The 15,087-nt window shown below is 43.8% G+C and overlaps 1 protein-coding gene across 8 annotated transcripts in view; it reads left to right on the top strand.

Annotated features, from left to right (window-relative positions):
* Positions 1-15,087, top strand: part of SLC7A2 (solute carrier family 7 member 2) — a 149,237-nt gene that overhangs the window by 81,895 nt on the left and 52,255 nt on the right. For 5 of the 8 annotated variants that reach the window (XM_063920835.1, XM_063920837.1, XM_063920841.1 and 2 more), the window contains 3 exons: positions 6,405-6,503; positions 7,451-7,839; positions 9,889-10,044. In XM_063920835.1, the coding sequence (XP_063776905.1) occupies positions 7,464-7,839; positions 9,889-10,044 (532 nt within the window). In that variant the 5' untranslated portion in view covers positions 6,405-6,503; positions 7,451-7,463. The remainder of the gene's footprint in view (positions 1-6,404; positions 6,504-7,450; positions 7,840-9,888; positions 10,045-15,087) is intronic. The other 3 variants (XM_063920839.1, XM_063920842.1, XM_063920840.1) reach the window with 1 other exon arrangement.

Here is a 15,087-nt window from a genome sequence, read left to right as displayed (position 1 = left end):
TGGGAGTGTAAAGGGAGATAAGGTCAGAGATGTAGATGGGAGAGGAGTGGGTGAGGGCTTTGTAAGCGAGTGTGAGAAGCTTGAAATGGATTCTGAAAGGGAAGGGGAGCCAGTGAAGGTCTAGTAAGATAGGAGAGGTGGACGTAGTGCGTTTGGTGAGGAAGATGAGCCGGGCAGCAGCATTGATGATAGATTGGAGTGGAGAGAGGCATTTGTCAGAAATGCCAGTCAGGAGCAGATTACAGTTGTCCAGTCTGGAGATGACCAGTGAGTGGATAAGAGTCTTAGTAGCATTCTGGGTCAGAAAGGGTCTGATCCTGGAAATATTTTTTAGATGAAAATGGCAGGTTTGTGAGAGGTGCTGAATGTGTGGTTTGAAGGAGAGGGAGGAGTCAAGGATTACTCCAAGACAGCGCACTTGGGGGCTAGAGGAGATAGTAGTGCCATCAATAGATAATGAGATTGTAGGAGGTGAGGTTATGCGGGAGGGAGGGAAGATGATCAGCTCGGTCTTAGACATGTTAAGTTTAAGAAAGCGCTGGGACATCCAGGAAGAGGTAGCAGAGAGACAGTTGGAGATACGAGTGAGGAGAGTAGGGGAGAGGTCTGGAGAGGAAAGATAGATTTGAGTGTCATCAGCATAGAGATGATATTGGAAACCAAAAGAACTAATGAGCTTACCTAGTGAGGACGTATAGAGAGAGAAGAGAAGAGGACCAAGGACAGAACCTTGGGGTACCCCTACAGTTAGTGGAAGTGAGGGGGAGGTGGAGTCATGAGAGGAGACAGAGAAAGAACGGTCAGAAAGGTAGGAGGACAGCCAAGAGAGGGCAGTGTCACGCAGACCAATGGAGTGAAGAATTTGCAGTAGGAGAGGATGGTCCACAGTGTCAAAAGCAGCAGAGAGATCAAGTAGAATAAGTATAGAGTAGTGTCCCTTAGATTTAGCAGCATGGAGGTCATTGCATACTTTTGTAAGGGCAGTTTCAGTGGAGTGGAGAGGACGGAAGCCAGACTGGAATGGGTCAAGCAGTGAGTGTGAGGAAAGAAAGGAAGTAAGGCGGTTGTAGACAATACGCTCAAGGAGTTTGGAGGCTAAAGGGAGGAGAGAGATGGGTCGGTAGTAGGAGAGAGTGTTTGGATCAAGTGTAGGTTTTTTAAGAATAGGAGAGATGAGTGCATGCTTGAAGGCAGAGGGGACAGTGCCTGATGAGAGGGATAGATTGAGAAGGTGGGAAAGATGAGAACAAGCAGAAGGAGAGAGGTAGCGGAGGAGGCGGGAGGGGATAGGGTCAAGTGGGGAGGTGGTGAGGGGACAGGAACGAATGAGGGCCATGACCTCCTCTCCAGATGCATGGGAGAAAGATGTCAGAGTAGGTGCGAGGGATGGGGAGGGCTGGTAAGGGATGGAAGAAAGCTGGTTACTGATGGTCTGGTGTGGTGTGATGTCCTGATGTATGGAGTCAATTTTGGATGTGAAGTAAGTGGCAAAGTCAAGAGCAGAGAGTGAGGAAGGGAGACGAGGTGGAGGTGGGCAGAGGAGGGAGTTGAGAGTGGCAAAGAGGCGCCGGGGGTTGGAAGACTGGGAGGAGATGAGGTTCTTGAAGTATGACTGTTTAGCAAGAGAAAGGGCAGCACTGAAGGATGAGAGCATAAGTTTGAAATGGAGGAAGACTGTCTTAGAGCGTGATTTCCTCCAGTGTCGCTCAGCAGTACGTGAGCATTTTTGCAGATATCTGGTGCATTTGGTGTGCCAGGGTTGAGGTGTTAATTTGCGAGGGTGAATAGTGGTTGGTGGAGCAACAGAGTCAAGAGCAGAAGTAAGGGATGCATTGTATGTGGAAGTGGCTTGTTCAGGGCATGAGAGAGAGAGAATAGGAGAGAGAAGTGAATCAAACAGGGAGGAAAGGAATGTGGTGTCAATAGCTTCAATGTTACGCTTAGTGATGGTAGCCTTAGGAGGTAGAGATGGGGAAGTCGAGAGAGATAGGTTAAAGGAGATGGTCAGAGAGTGGTGGTCAGAGAGGGGAAATGGGAAGGTGGTGGTCAGAGAGGGGAAATGGGGAGTTGGAAAAATCAGAAATATCACAGCGGTGAGTGAAGACCAGATCCAGTGAGCTCCCATTCACATGGGAGGGTGAGGAGGTCCACTGGGAGAGACCAAGTGAAGAGGTGAGGTTAAGGAGTTTAGAGGCAGGGGATTGTGTGGGGATGTCAATAGGGATGTTGAAATCGCCTAGGATAATGGTGGGAATGTCAGAAGAGAGGAAGTGAGGAAGCCAGGAAGCAAAGTTGTCGATGAATTTGGAAGCAGTGCCAGGGGGGGCGGTAAATGACAGCTACTCTAAGATGGACTGGTTGGAAGAGGCGTATGGCGTGGACCTCAAATGTAGAGAATATAAGGGATGGTTCTGGTGGTATGAGTTGGTAGGAGTAACTAGAAGGTAAAAGGACCCCAACACCACCCCCATGGGAACAAGCAGAAGGAGAGAGGTAGCGGAGGAGGCGGGAGGGGATAGGGTCAAGTGGGGAGGTGGTGAGGGGACAGGAACGAATGAGGGCCATGACTTCCTCTCCAGATGCATGGGAGAAAGATGTCAGAGTAGGTGCGAGGGATGGGGAGGGTTGGTAAGGGATGGAAGAAAGCTGGTTACTGATGGTCTGGTGTGGTGTGATGTCCTGACGTATGGAGTCAATTTTGGATGTGAAGTAAGTGACAAAGTCAAGAGCAGAGAGTGAGGAAGGGAGACGAGGTGGAGGTGGGCAGAGGAGTGAGTTGAGAGTGGCAAAGAGGCGCCGGGGGTTGGAAGACTGGGAGGAGATGAGGTTCTTGAAGTATGACTGTTTAGCAAGAGAAAGGGCAGCACTGAAGGATGAGAGCATAAGTTTGAAATGGAGGAAGTCTTCCTTAGAGCGTGATTTCCTCCAGTGTCGCTCAGCAGTACGTGAGCATTTTTGCAGATATCTGGTGCATTTGTTGTGCCAGGGTTGAGGTGTTAATTTGCGAGGGTGAATAGTGGTTGGTGGAGCAACAGAGTCAAGAGCAGAAGTAAGGGATGCATTGTATGTGGAAGTGGCTTGTTCAGGGCATGAGAGAGAGTGAGAATAGGAGAGAGAAGTGAATCAAACAGGGAGGAAAGGAATGTGGTGTCAATAGCTTCAATGTTACGCTTAGTGATGGTAGCCTTAGGAGGTAGAGATGGGGAAGTCGAGAAAGATAGGTTAAAGGAGAGCAGGTCGGGGTGTGTGTGTGAATGTGAGGCCCCCAGCAGAGAGAGCAGCAGGAGAAGTAGTGTCAGAGAGCGTAATCCAAGTTTCAGTAATGGCTAGGAGATGCAGGGAGTTGGAAATGAAAAGGTCATGAGTGGGGACCAGTTTGTTACAAACAGATCTGGCATTCCAGAGGGCACAGGATAGGGGGTATGAGTTTGTGGGAGAGATGTGAATGAGATTATCAGGGTTGCTGTAGCGACTTCCATCACACTCCGCTGCCACCTTTATCAACAGCTATAGTTTCTGCCAGTATACTGTAGGTATGGAAGCTGTACTGAATACTGTAAGTGTGGAATCTGTTCAGTTTATTGGAGAGTATGGGAGCCATACTGTACACTGGACTGTATGTGAGCTTTGCTGGATACAGAAAACATGGACACTGCATACTATGAGCACAGGCACTATACAGCTTATGGGAACTGTATACTGGCAACATGGCTGTTATTCCGTATATGAAGTATATGGGGGCTGATCGCTATACCAGTCGCAGAACTACAGTGGTTTGGGGTATGCAGAGTAGGATAGGCCATAGGGCTCACCAGGAAGATTCCTGGTAGGCTGACGTGTCTGTGGGGTCTGTTTTGTGTCTTGTCATGTGCCACCCCCCTCCCTCCCCCACATGACATGCCGCCCACCGCACTCAGTACACTGCATTGTCCCCATTCATTCTATTATTCCATCTCTGCAGTACAGCAACTCTGCCATCCAGTGATGCTGCCATGGCTACACGGTATGTTATACTCTTGTGCTGCCCATGTCGGGTCACTGCTACAAAATTTTACAGGGCCACTTTTAGTCCCCAATCTGCCCCTGGTCTCAGACACAGCTGCAGCAAAAGAGGCAAGGAAGGCCACAGTTGCATACAGTCAGGCCCCATGAGAAGGGATACTGCTCCCCTCAACAGACCCCACCTCCTCATCAGACTGCACCCCATTAGGGTTTGTTCCATACATTTCCCGGGCTGATTTTTCATCCCAATCCACCCCTTGGGGTATATGCTCACTATGACGTTCAGAGGTGATGGGCCCCTCTCCTAATCCCATACACTCTTCTGAAGCTGCTGCTCTGATCTGTAATGAACCAAGCACATGCTCAGAAGATGGCTTAGAGATGTCTCATAAGCTAGAGCAGCATCCCCAGGTCCCTACCTTAAATTTGTTAAGGGGCATGATGATGCAGAGTTCTGCCCCTGCTGTATAATACTTAGGGTCTGTGGGCTGCATATCTTCCTATTCTAGAGGCAATAGGCCATTCATTTTAATTAGCACCATAGAGTTTTCAGTCATTTCCAACATGACATTAATAACTGCATTAGGTTTGGGCGGTGAGAGAGAGGGTTTAGCACAATAGAAAGATTTCCAATGTTCAGTTTCCTTTTTCTGTCCATAGGTGACCTTACGTGTACCTGGCCTGTGATGTGTGCAGGTCTTTAGTGTAATGTCTGGAGGATATACTGAGAACTGATTGTGTGGTTAGTTTTGTCTTCGAGTGTTCTGACTAACAATAACATGTTTATGTTATGGTAATCTAAGAACTTTATGTTCTTACTGTCAAAACAGAGATATTGCTGCTTCTGGTTACATACCTTGTATTTTATCCTATGACATTGTCCCTCATCAAAGATAAATAAATTGGAATACTTAGAATTGGATTCAAAGGCAGCTGAGTAGATTCAATGTCAGTTGAAAGATAACAGAAAGTTGTAGTAAATGAAATCATTCCAGAGGAAGGCGAGGTTACTAGTGCAGTATTCCCAGGATCAGCCCTATTTAGGGTCTGTATTAGGGACATTTCCAATAGCACTGAATGAACTGTGTGTTTTGTCTGTGTTTTGCACATGGCAAGTTAAATAACAGAATTAGCACATCTGATGGTCCAGGTACTTTTGAGCAATGATCAAAAGTGTGTCTCCTATAATTCATTGCTATTTAATGCATATGGGTCTCAAAATTCCAAAGACTGAATATAGTATTAGTGACACAATGGTAACCGCTTTTGAGGTGGAAAAAGATCAGAGTCACTATTTCAATTGACTTAAAAGGTAGGTGTGTTGTAGATTTCAAAGGAACAGAAATTAGAGACTATACCGTTAATTAGTAAAAAAATAAAATAAAATGCATGACTTAATTAGCTGCACATATTGTGGATCATGGCATTAATTTGTCCAGATTGAGGTATTACAAATTTTGGGGCTCGTGATCTTACCCTATATACAGACTAGCAGTCACTATGCTTCCATGCATCTTCCCAAATTGCTGCAGGTCACGTGGACTCTATAATGGTGGTTTCCTCTACCTTGGAGGAGTTAAACCTCTCTGTAGTGTATGACTCTTTGTTATATAAGTAGATTATGTTTGCTGGCATGCATATATTGTATGGTCGGGAAAACGCTTTGCATTATCTATCTATCATGCCCACAGTTATTTCTCCCACTCACTATTTAATATTCATGAGTCTGATGATGAGTCTGTAGAGATGTTACATAATTGTTATTATTTAACTACGTGCTGATGTCGCAAACTTAAGGCTGGTACTAGAGAGGAGGCTGCACATCTGCAGTTAAAGTACACTGATCACCTACCTGCACAGTGACAGAAGACATTGATCTAATGTTCTTGAGCTTGTCAATCTATCACACGGGTTCTCAAACTCGGTCCTCACGACCCCACACAGGGCATGTTTTGCAGGTCTCCTCACAGAATCACAAGTGAAATAATTAGCTCCACCTGTGGACTTTTAAAAATGTGTCAGTGAGTAATTAATACACCTGTGCACCTGCTGGGTTACCTGCAAAACATGCACTGTGTGGGGTCCTGAGGACCGAGTTTGAGAACCACTGATCTATCATATCTGCAGTAATATCACTGGTTTCTAACATGAAGGCTGTAGTGTCAGAGTAGTTACATTTACAGTGCAGTATGTGTAGGCGATGTGCACATTTAGTACAGGCTGCACAGCAGATTGGGAATATAATTCAGGCCCCTCTTGGATTTGTCCTAGCTCCAATTTTCTAAACAGATGCGGTTTTTGTTTTCTGTAAATGACCACTGCTAAGAACGTATCCGCTAGCATAGCCATAAACCGTACAGATAACCACTATATATGCGTCTCATCAGCACTTTTCCTTGCAGGACATACCTGTGCAAAGACATTACCTGCTGTGTGCAGTGAAGTAAAGTGCTAGAGATAGCAGGACCATCAGTTCTGTCAGCAAGACAACCTTGAAACAAGTTAGTATGGAGAACAGAGATTTGCTTCTAAAACAAGTAATAGCTTTTATTTTGTTCTGCTTTGGAGATTTAAACATGAGCAGCTTTTCCACTTCTAATAAACTACAATTTGACACAACGTCTGTTTGATTTACAGTGGCAAAATAAATAAAAATAATAACTAACCTTCAAAAATCAAGAATAATACTGTAAAACTTCATGTCACACACACATGCAATGCTCATGCGGTAGGTAAAGTACATATTTTTGCTTTTTACTTACTGCAATATAGTTAAATGTTGCAATTCATTTTAAATGTATAAATGTTTGTGTTTAGTTCCTTTGTGAAGATCCTCCTCTTTATTCCTCTTTCCACCTATAACCCAGGTCCGACCTGGGTAACTGAATGTATTCACACTGCAGGCTGGACCCGGGTTAGTGGCAGGTCTAACCCTCTGTCGACGCCTGGAGAGGACATCCGTCTAGATGTGTCATCACTTGGAGAGAGATAAAACGGAGAGAGATAAAGTACAAGCCAATCAGCTCCTAACTGTCATGTTACAGGCTGTGTTTGAAATATGACAGTTAGGAACTGACTACTTTTTCACTCTCCATATTATCACTTTCCAAGCAATGACGTATCTAGCCCATCATCTCCAACTGCCAGTGAGCTGGCTTTCCATAGGATTTTATTGGGACTTGAGTTGGATGACCCACGTCACCTGTTTACACTGCACCATTACCTGGGTCCTTCATGGGTAACTGGACCTGGGTTATATTTCAGGGCTCCTTTTCCACTGAGTCACGACCCGAGCAGACCCGGCAATAACCCAGGTTATTGCGGCAGTGTAGGATGGGTACTAGGTTATTGAGCTATACTGAGACAGACAGACGTCTTAGGGTACAGTTTGTATATACAGTGAGAGCACACCTCACTTACCAGCTTTCTCCTTTCTTCCTGCTTACAGACAAGAAGTCATCATGGTGCCCTGCGGACCAGCATTGTCCTTTGTTCGGTGTTTACTTCGCAGAAAGATTGTTACCTTGGACAGTCTGGAAGATTCCAAGCTATGCCGCTGTCTTTCCACTGTAGATCTGATCGCTCTGGGAGTTGGGAGTACTCTTGGAGCTGGGGTCTATGTTCTTGCTGGAGAAGTGGCTAAGTCAAACTCAGGACCTAGCATAGTGATTTCCTTCCTTATTGCAGCATTGGCGTCAGTAATGGCAGGCCTCTGCTACGCAGAATTTGGAGCCCGTGTGCCAAAGACTGGCTCAGCGTACCTGTACACATATGTCACAGTTGGTGAACTCTGGGCTTTTATCACTGGCTGGAATCTGATCTTATCATATGTCATAGGTAAGTACTGCGCACACAATGTTGCTGTTGCTCTACTTCACAGGTATTTTCTTAACTGGTCTTTTGTGATACTGACATATTGAAAAGTCTGAAGTATGTTTTTTTCATTATCTTGTGAATCACTGGTTAGGATTAACAAAGTTCAATTATAATTTACTCCCTACTTTAATTTGTATACATAGTAATTCACTGAGGAGCTCAGTGCAGGGGCGGTGCTATCTTTTGGCAGCTTTATGCAGCTGTCCAGGGTGCCACCTAGCATAACATATATAGAGAGCATATTTGATATTTATCAATATCAAATATATTTCTTTTTAGACTATAAGGGTTATTTCCCATTTTTCTTTTAAATCGTATTTTACTGAGCAGCTGCGGTATGTAGTAAAAGCTCAGTGTCTCTTGCACACAAGTTAGGCATTATTATCAAACAGCCTTATGCTGAAAGAGGCAGTAGAGTGGGGGGTGGGGGTGACTGGACTTTCTTGACACAGGCAAATGTCAGTGAGTGTGAGCTAAACTGTTCTTATAGAGTTGTCCCCATCACTCCTCCTCCCTCCCATCCCAGAGACAGTCTTGCCCGGCTACTGCCCTGGTTTACCACTGAGAATATTGTATTTTTTATTATTTTACAGAGACTCCAATCCCTGTAGATATTTAAAAATATCTGCAATAACAAGTTTGAATTAATAACACATTATGTGCAGCTGCAGGAATCACACACTAAAGATCGAGATGAGCTTTTGTGGGGAAGGGGGAGCTAAGTTGAAAATTTGGCCTAGGATGCTGAGAAACTTTGCACCCACCCTAGTTATGCGACCATATGGATGCATGGAGCTGTAAGAAGACTGCCCTGCTATATGTCAAGCTTGTCTGTATGACTTCAGTTATCTATAATGTATAGTAAATGGTGCATTATTCTTTTTTAAACATAAGTTTTCTCAACTGATGACATCACAAGTCAACAATTCTGATACCACTATGAATCATCATTTATATAGATATTATTTAGGGGTTCATACATACTTTTTATACTTGTACAACGTTATCTCATTCATTCAGATGGCTCATTAAATTGAATGCCTCATGTAGCAAACAGACTAGAAATTCCATTTAATTCCACACACGCACACACGCACACCCCCCCACCCCCCCCACCCCTCCCCACACACACACACACACACACACACGCACACGCACACGCACGCACGCACACACACACACACACACACACACACACACACACACACACACACACACACACACACACACACTCTTCAACCAGTCCCAGCAACAGGTTTACAAAAACCATGCCAACACTCATTATTGTCTGTGAAATAATATATTTGTTCTTGATCTAGTAGGGGCGTAAAAAAAGTAACGCTTCCGCAGTGTATCACTGCCCCTGCTACCATACAATCTAAACGAGGTGTCCCTGGTACTCTGTCAGCCATCCATAAGCCGTTTCCCATAATGCCTTTGTTATTGGTTTTGCTCATGCACACATGGTTTTTGTCCAGTAGTGTGAGAGGAACTAAGGAGCCCAGGGAAAAACAGTTGCATGTGCCAGGCCAGGGCTCTGGCATGGAGGAAGGTGTAAATTAGTAATAAACATGTTTAAGTGGTAATACAGCTTTAACCATGCTGCCGTTTGGCTTATAAAGAATGTTTATTTCATTAGGTATATTTTGTAGCGATCAGAGGTTTTATATCCATGTTCATTTGTTTAGTGTTTCCCCTCTGTAAAACCTAATTTATGTTTGTTCATCATGTGATCAACATTTAGGGGGAGATGTATCAAGCATTCCAAAGAGGACAAATGGAGAAGTTGCCCATCGCAACCAGTTAGCTACCAGCTATCATTTATTTAGTACATTCTATAACATATTAGCAAGAATTTGATTGGCTGTTAAGGGTAACGTCTCATCTTGTCCTCTTTGAAAGGTTTGATACATCTCTCGCTCTGTTCTTTAGCACAGAGAGAACATCAGAACTGTTTGGAATATAAACAAAAGGAAGTCACCCTGTAACACTAATGCTGTCTCTTTGCAGGCACTTCCAGCGTGGCGCGAGCATGGAGCGGCACATTCGATGAACTGCTGGGGAAGCAGATTGGTCACTTTTTTAGAACATATTTTAGGATGAATTCTACTGGATTGGCGGAATACCCTGATTTCTTTGCAGTTTGTCTTATACTGCTTTTGTCTGGTAAGAATGTACATAATGTGAAAGGAACTATAATTCATGTAAAGGGACCACCCTGTTTTCTTTATAGAGGCACCTATACTAATTTAAATGAAGGATCTACTAAAAATGCTTAATAGCAATGCTATGTAGTGCACCCGGAAAGTATTCACAGCGCTTCAGTTTTTCCACATTTTGTTATGTCACAGCCTTATTCCAAAATGGAATAAATTATTTTTGTCCCTCCAAATTCTACACACAATACCCCATAATGACAACGTGAAAAAAGTTTTTTTTTAGATTTTTGCAAATTTATTAAAAATAAAAAACTAAGAAATCACATGTACATAAGTATTCGCAGCCTTTGCTCAATACTTTGTTGATGCACCTTTGGCAGCAATTAAAGCGTCAAGGCTTTTTGAATATGATGCCACAAGCTTGGCACACCTATCTTTGGGCAGTTTTGCCCATTCCTCTTTGTAGCACCTCTCAAGCTCCATCTGGTTGGATGGGAAGCGTCGGTGCACAGACATTTTCAGATCTCTCCAGAGATGTTCAATCAGATTCAAATCTGGGCTCTGGCTGGGCTACTCAAGGACATTCACAGAGTTATCCTGAAGCCATTCCTTTGATATCTAGGCTGTGTGTTTAGGGTCGTTGTCCTGCTGAAAGATGAATCGTCGCCCCAGTCTGAGGTCAAGAGCGCTCTGGAGCAGGTTTTGCAAAAATCTAAAAAAAACTTTTTTTCACATTGTCATTATGAGGTGTTGTGTGTAGAATTTTGAGGGAAAAAATAAATTTATTTCAGTTTGGAATAAGGCTGTAACATAACAAAATGTGGAAAAAGTGAAGCGCTGTGAATACTTTCCGGATGCACTGTATACATCCATCTGCTCACAAAAGAGAAAAAGACTGCTCCCACTCGGCGCTAGTCTGTTATAACAACATAAAAATAAATAGCACCACTAAGATTGTGGAATGAAGTGTGCACCAAGTGTTATGTTAAAAACAAACAAATGTTTTAATTGATACAAACACTGGATATAAAAGTGAGGACAAAGAATATCACATAGTGAAACAAATGCTACCGAGATGGTAATGGGAGCCGCAGGTGTTACATGCAAGGTATTCCCGGGAAAGATACCCTGCATATGGCTCCTTAAGGTGTGTTTCCCAATGGAACAGACTGAGTCCAAATGTCCTTGGAAGTCCGGGGGCACTGGCAGGCAAACACCAAAAAAGTCAAAGTCCCTTTTTCAAGGCTTGAAAAGTGTTTGTATAAATTAAAACATTTGTTTGTTTTTAGCATAACACTTGGTGCACACTTCATTCCACAATCTTAGTGGTGCTATTTATTTTTATGTTGTTATAACAGACTAGCGCCGAGTGGGAGTAGTCTTTTTCTCTTTTGTGTTCACTGTCATATTGGGCCCACCTAGGGGAGCCCTACGACCACCCCCAGGCTTGCTATAGTCTTTACAGTGCAGTATTCTACCTCTCTTTCTTTTGAAATTCTATCCATCTGCTCATGCACACTTAGCAATAACATACTACAACTTAGACTTGCCATAGGCTAAAGGCCCATATAGGCGGGAGAGATGTGTGCTGAGCGAACCGCTCAGCACACATCTCCCCCGCCGCTCAGCACAGCACGATGTGTGCTGAGCGATGCGGGGGAGGACGGGGGGCTGCTCATTTCACACAGCGGGTTAAAATAAAGAAGTCAGTATTTACCCTGCACAGAAACAAAATAACCCACCCAAATCTAATAGGCCCTACACACATGCCGATATTCTGAAAGATATGAACGATCTCGTTCATAAATGAACGAGAACTCGTTTATATCTTTCAGTGTGGAGACTCCAGCGATGAACGATGCGCGGTCCCGCACTCGTTCATCGCTGATCTCCCGTCGGCTGTGCATGCAGGCCAATATGGACGATCTCGTCCATATTTGCCTGCACTTCAATGCAGCCGGGTGACGGGGGGAGTGAAGAAACTTCACTCCCCCCGTCACTGCCTCCCCGCCGCCGGGTTGCTCGTCGGCCGTATCGGCCGTCGGGCACCTCGGCGGCGCATCGCCGAGTGTGTAGGGCCCCTAACTCTCTCTGCAAATGTTATATCTCCTCCCCCCCCTGCAGTGCACATGGTTTTGCCCATTAGCTATCAAGTTTGCTGCTTCAATCAGGTCTGAATTAGGCCCTGTATCCTTGTAGTGTATTGTACTTTGGGCCTGATTCATGTTTATATATAAAGCTTAAAAGCAAACAACTGGGCAAAACCATGCATGCAGGTGGGCAAATGTAACATGTGCAGAGAAATTTAGATTTGGGTGGGTTATATTGTTTCTGTGCAGGGTAATTTACTTGCTGCTTTTGCATGTAGCCCACAGTTGTTAGGCAGCTCTATTTTTACACTGCAATTTAGATTTCAGTTTGAACATACCCCACCCAAATCTAAATCTCTGCACGTGCTACATCTGCCTCACCTGCAGTGTAACATGGTTTTGCCCAGGCTCTATGTGCTTTTTCCATTCAGCAATCCTGTCACTGACATTGTCATACACAAAACTAATAACATTATGGGACCAATATAGAGCTGACCGGAAGGCGGTTGTGCAGACATATATATTGTGTCTTCACGAAGAGCATGCTGCGGAACTGATTCTTTGCATGCTGGCGCAATGTGATTGTTCCCTATAATTACTGAATAATATTTCGGTTTTTTTGCGAAGTGCTAGCAACTAATTGTAGACTCCCAATCCTGTTTACATTGTTTAAATTGTATTATCAAATTCTAGCTTTAAGGACTGAGAAACCTGTTCTTTTGCTTCATCAAGACTTTAAATAAAAATCTAAATTACTGATAACTTGATGGACAGAATTAATTATTCTGTATAATATTGAAATTTAAAGAAAGTTTGTAGCACATGATTTTATTAATTTGTGGCATGGCCATAGAAATGCCGTTTGGCTTAATCTCCTGATAATGAGGAGAAAGATTATCTTTGAAATGTAGAGTTTATAAAGATTAAGATAACTTCTGTCAGTATATTTCTTAATTACAATCTATGCTTAATCCTGACATGTTTACATAAATCCATAGTGGTATGTTTGCAAAAATGAAGGTTTGTCTATCTAACAAAGATCTCTGCTCACCTGGTAATTGCCAGAAATCATGGTCCAGGATGGTGGATTCTAAGATACCAAGTAAGATTTGCGCAACCTAGAACAGGAGCGCAGAGTCTACCGCACTGGTGATTGTTGCCAGCAAACACCACAAGGTGATTTGGCCTTTGCTGCGCTGGCCATAGTGCAGGTCAAAGACGCCGGACAGCAGGTATACATGTGGTGAGAGCAGCATAGAGCAAATACGGAGTGAGAGGAGGCCAGAGGCTGCACAAAGCAGCAGTGTCAGGCCCGAGAAACACCCGGTGGATTCCGTTGCTGTATTATATTCATATAGTAAGATCCCCAATACTCAGTTGGGCCCCCGTTGACATGTCAGCATTGGTAATTTCCCCTGCCACAGATCACTGATTGGTATGGTTGTACACAGCTTCAGACATTTTCTATGCTGTGAATTGAATGAATATCAGTTAAAAAAGAAATAATAGGTCAATTTCTTTGTTACTTATGCTGTCAAATCGTCATGTGCTAAAAATCACTCAGATTCTCCATGTTGTTTTTGTTATTTATCCCACCCGTTTCCAGTCATCTACATGCCATGTAGGAGCAGCAGATAGCACCATACAATGTGGGGTATCCAAATACAGGTGAAAAACATTCATGGACCAGATGCATCATCGCTTGGAAAGTGATAAAATGGAGAGTGAAAAAGTGCCAGCCAATCAGCTCCTAACTGTCATTTTTCAAACACAGCCTGTGACATGGAAGTTAGGAGCTGATTGGCTGGTACTTTTTCACTCTCCATTTTATCACTCTCCAAGCGATGATGCATCTAGGGTGTGAAAAATGGAAGTTTTTCTAGATTTTTCCTGATGTTTCACCCATATATTTTTTTTACAGGCTATCCAGTTTGGTCACCTGTAAATAAAATACATTATCTCTCGAAAACACACAGGTTCAGTGAAAACTGTTTTTTTTCGGTAGAAACAGACGGAAATGGGGCTGTTTATTTGGATTTGGTTTCATCCGCCTGAACACCCCCCCCCCCCCCGCAGCCTAAACCTAACCCCCTCCCCGCGCGGCTTACCTCTCCAGTCACTTGTATGGGATCGCGGCTGTCATGATGCCGGCGCCGGATTTGTGATCCCATTTGGGATGCCGAGCAGTGTCGGAATTCCGGCATTGGTATTTCGGCTGCAGGGACCCCGACGGTCGGTATCCTAACCAGATCCCAACTGTCTAGCATTAGTGACAAGTGATTCAAAAATTACTGTTTCAACCATTGTGCAAAATTAATAAACTTGACATTTGCTAGCTGAGGGTGAAGTAAAATAATCTTTTGCCCCAGTTATTGCCTTATAGCAAAAACACACTAGTTGGGATGGAAGGTAATGTATTCCATGAGTATATGAACACCTGTACACATAATCACAGGTACAGAAAGGTGTCGAATTTGTACAATGAAAACAAAAAACCTACACAAACTTACTGAACTCCAGTAGATTATGGGTGGAGATTTATCACAGCTTGGAGAGAGATACCAACTGCATCTAATATTTCAGTTCCGTCCTTCATTACATCGTTCTGATGTGAACCGTAGATATATGTCGGCCACCATATCATCCGGGTACACATTGCTTTAATGCAGGGGTTCTCAAACTCAGTCCTCAGGACCCCAAACAGGTCACGTTTTCTAGGTCACCCGGCAGGTGCACTGTGTATCACTGTTACATTTAAAAATCCACAGGTGACCTGGAAAACATGACAGTGTGGGGTCCTAAGGACCGAGTCTGAGAACCTGTGCTGTAGTGTGTACCCAGCTTTAGTACATAGACACATTTGTTTGAAAAATGGCAGTTAGGAGCTGATTGGTTAGTACTCTGTCTGTCTCTACTTTATCTCTCTCCATGATTTCATAAATATCACTCTATGGGGGAAA

The sequence above is a fragment of the Pseudophryne corroboree genome, chromosome 1 (assembly GCF_028390025.1).
Source record: "Pseudophryne corroboree isolate aPseCor3 chromosome 1, aPseCor3.hap2, whole genome shotgun sequence".
Taxonomy (NCBI): domain Eukaryota; kingdom Metazoa; phylum Chordata; class Amphibia; order Anura; family Myobatrachidae; genus Pseudophryne; species Pseudophryne corroboree.
This window is presented reverse-complemented; position numbering and strand designations above follow the sequence as displayed.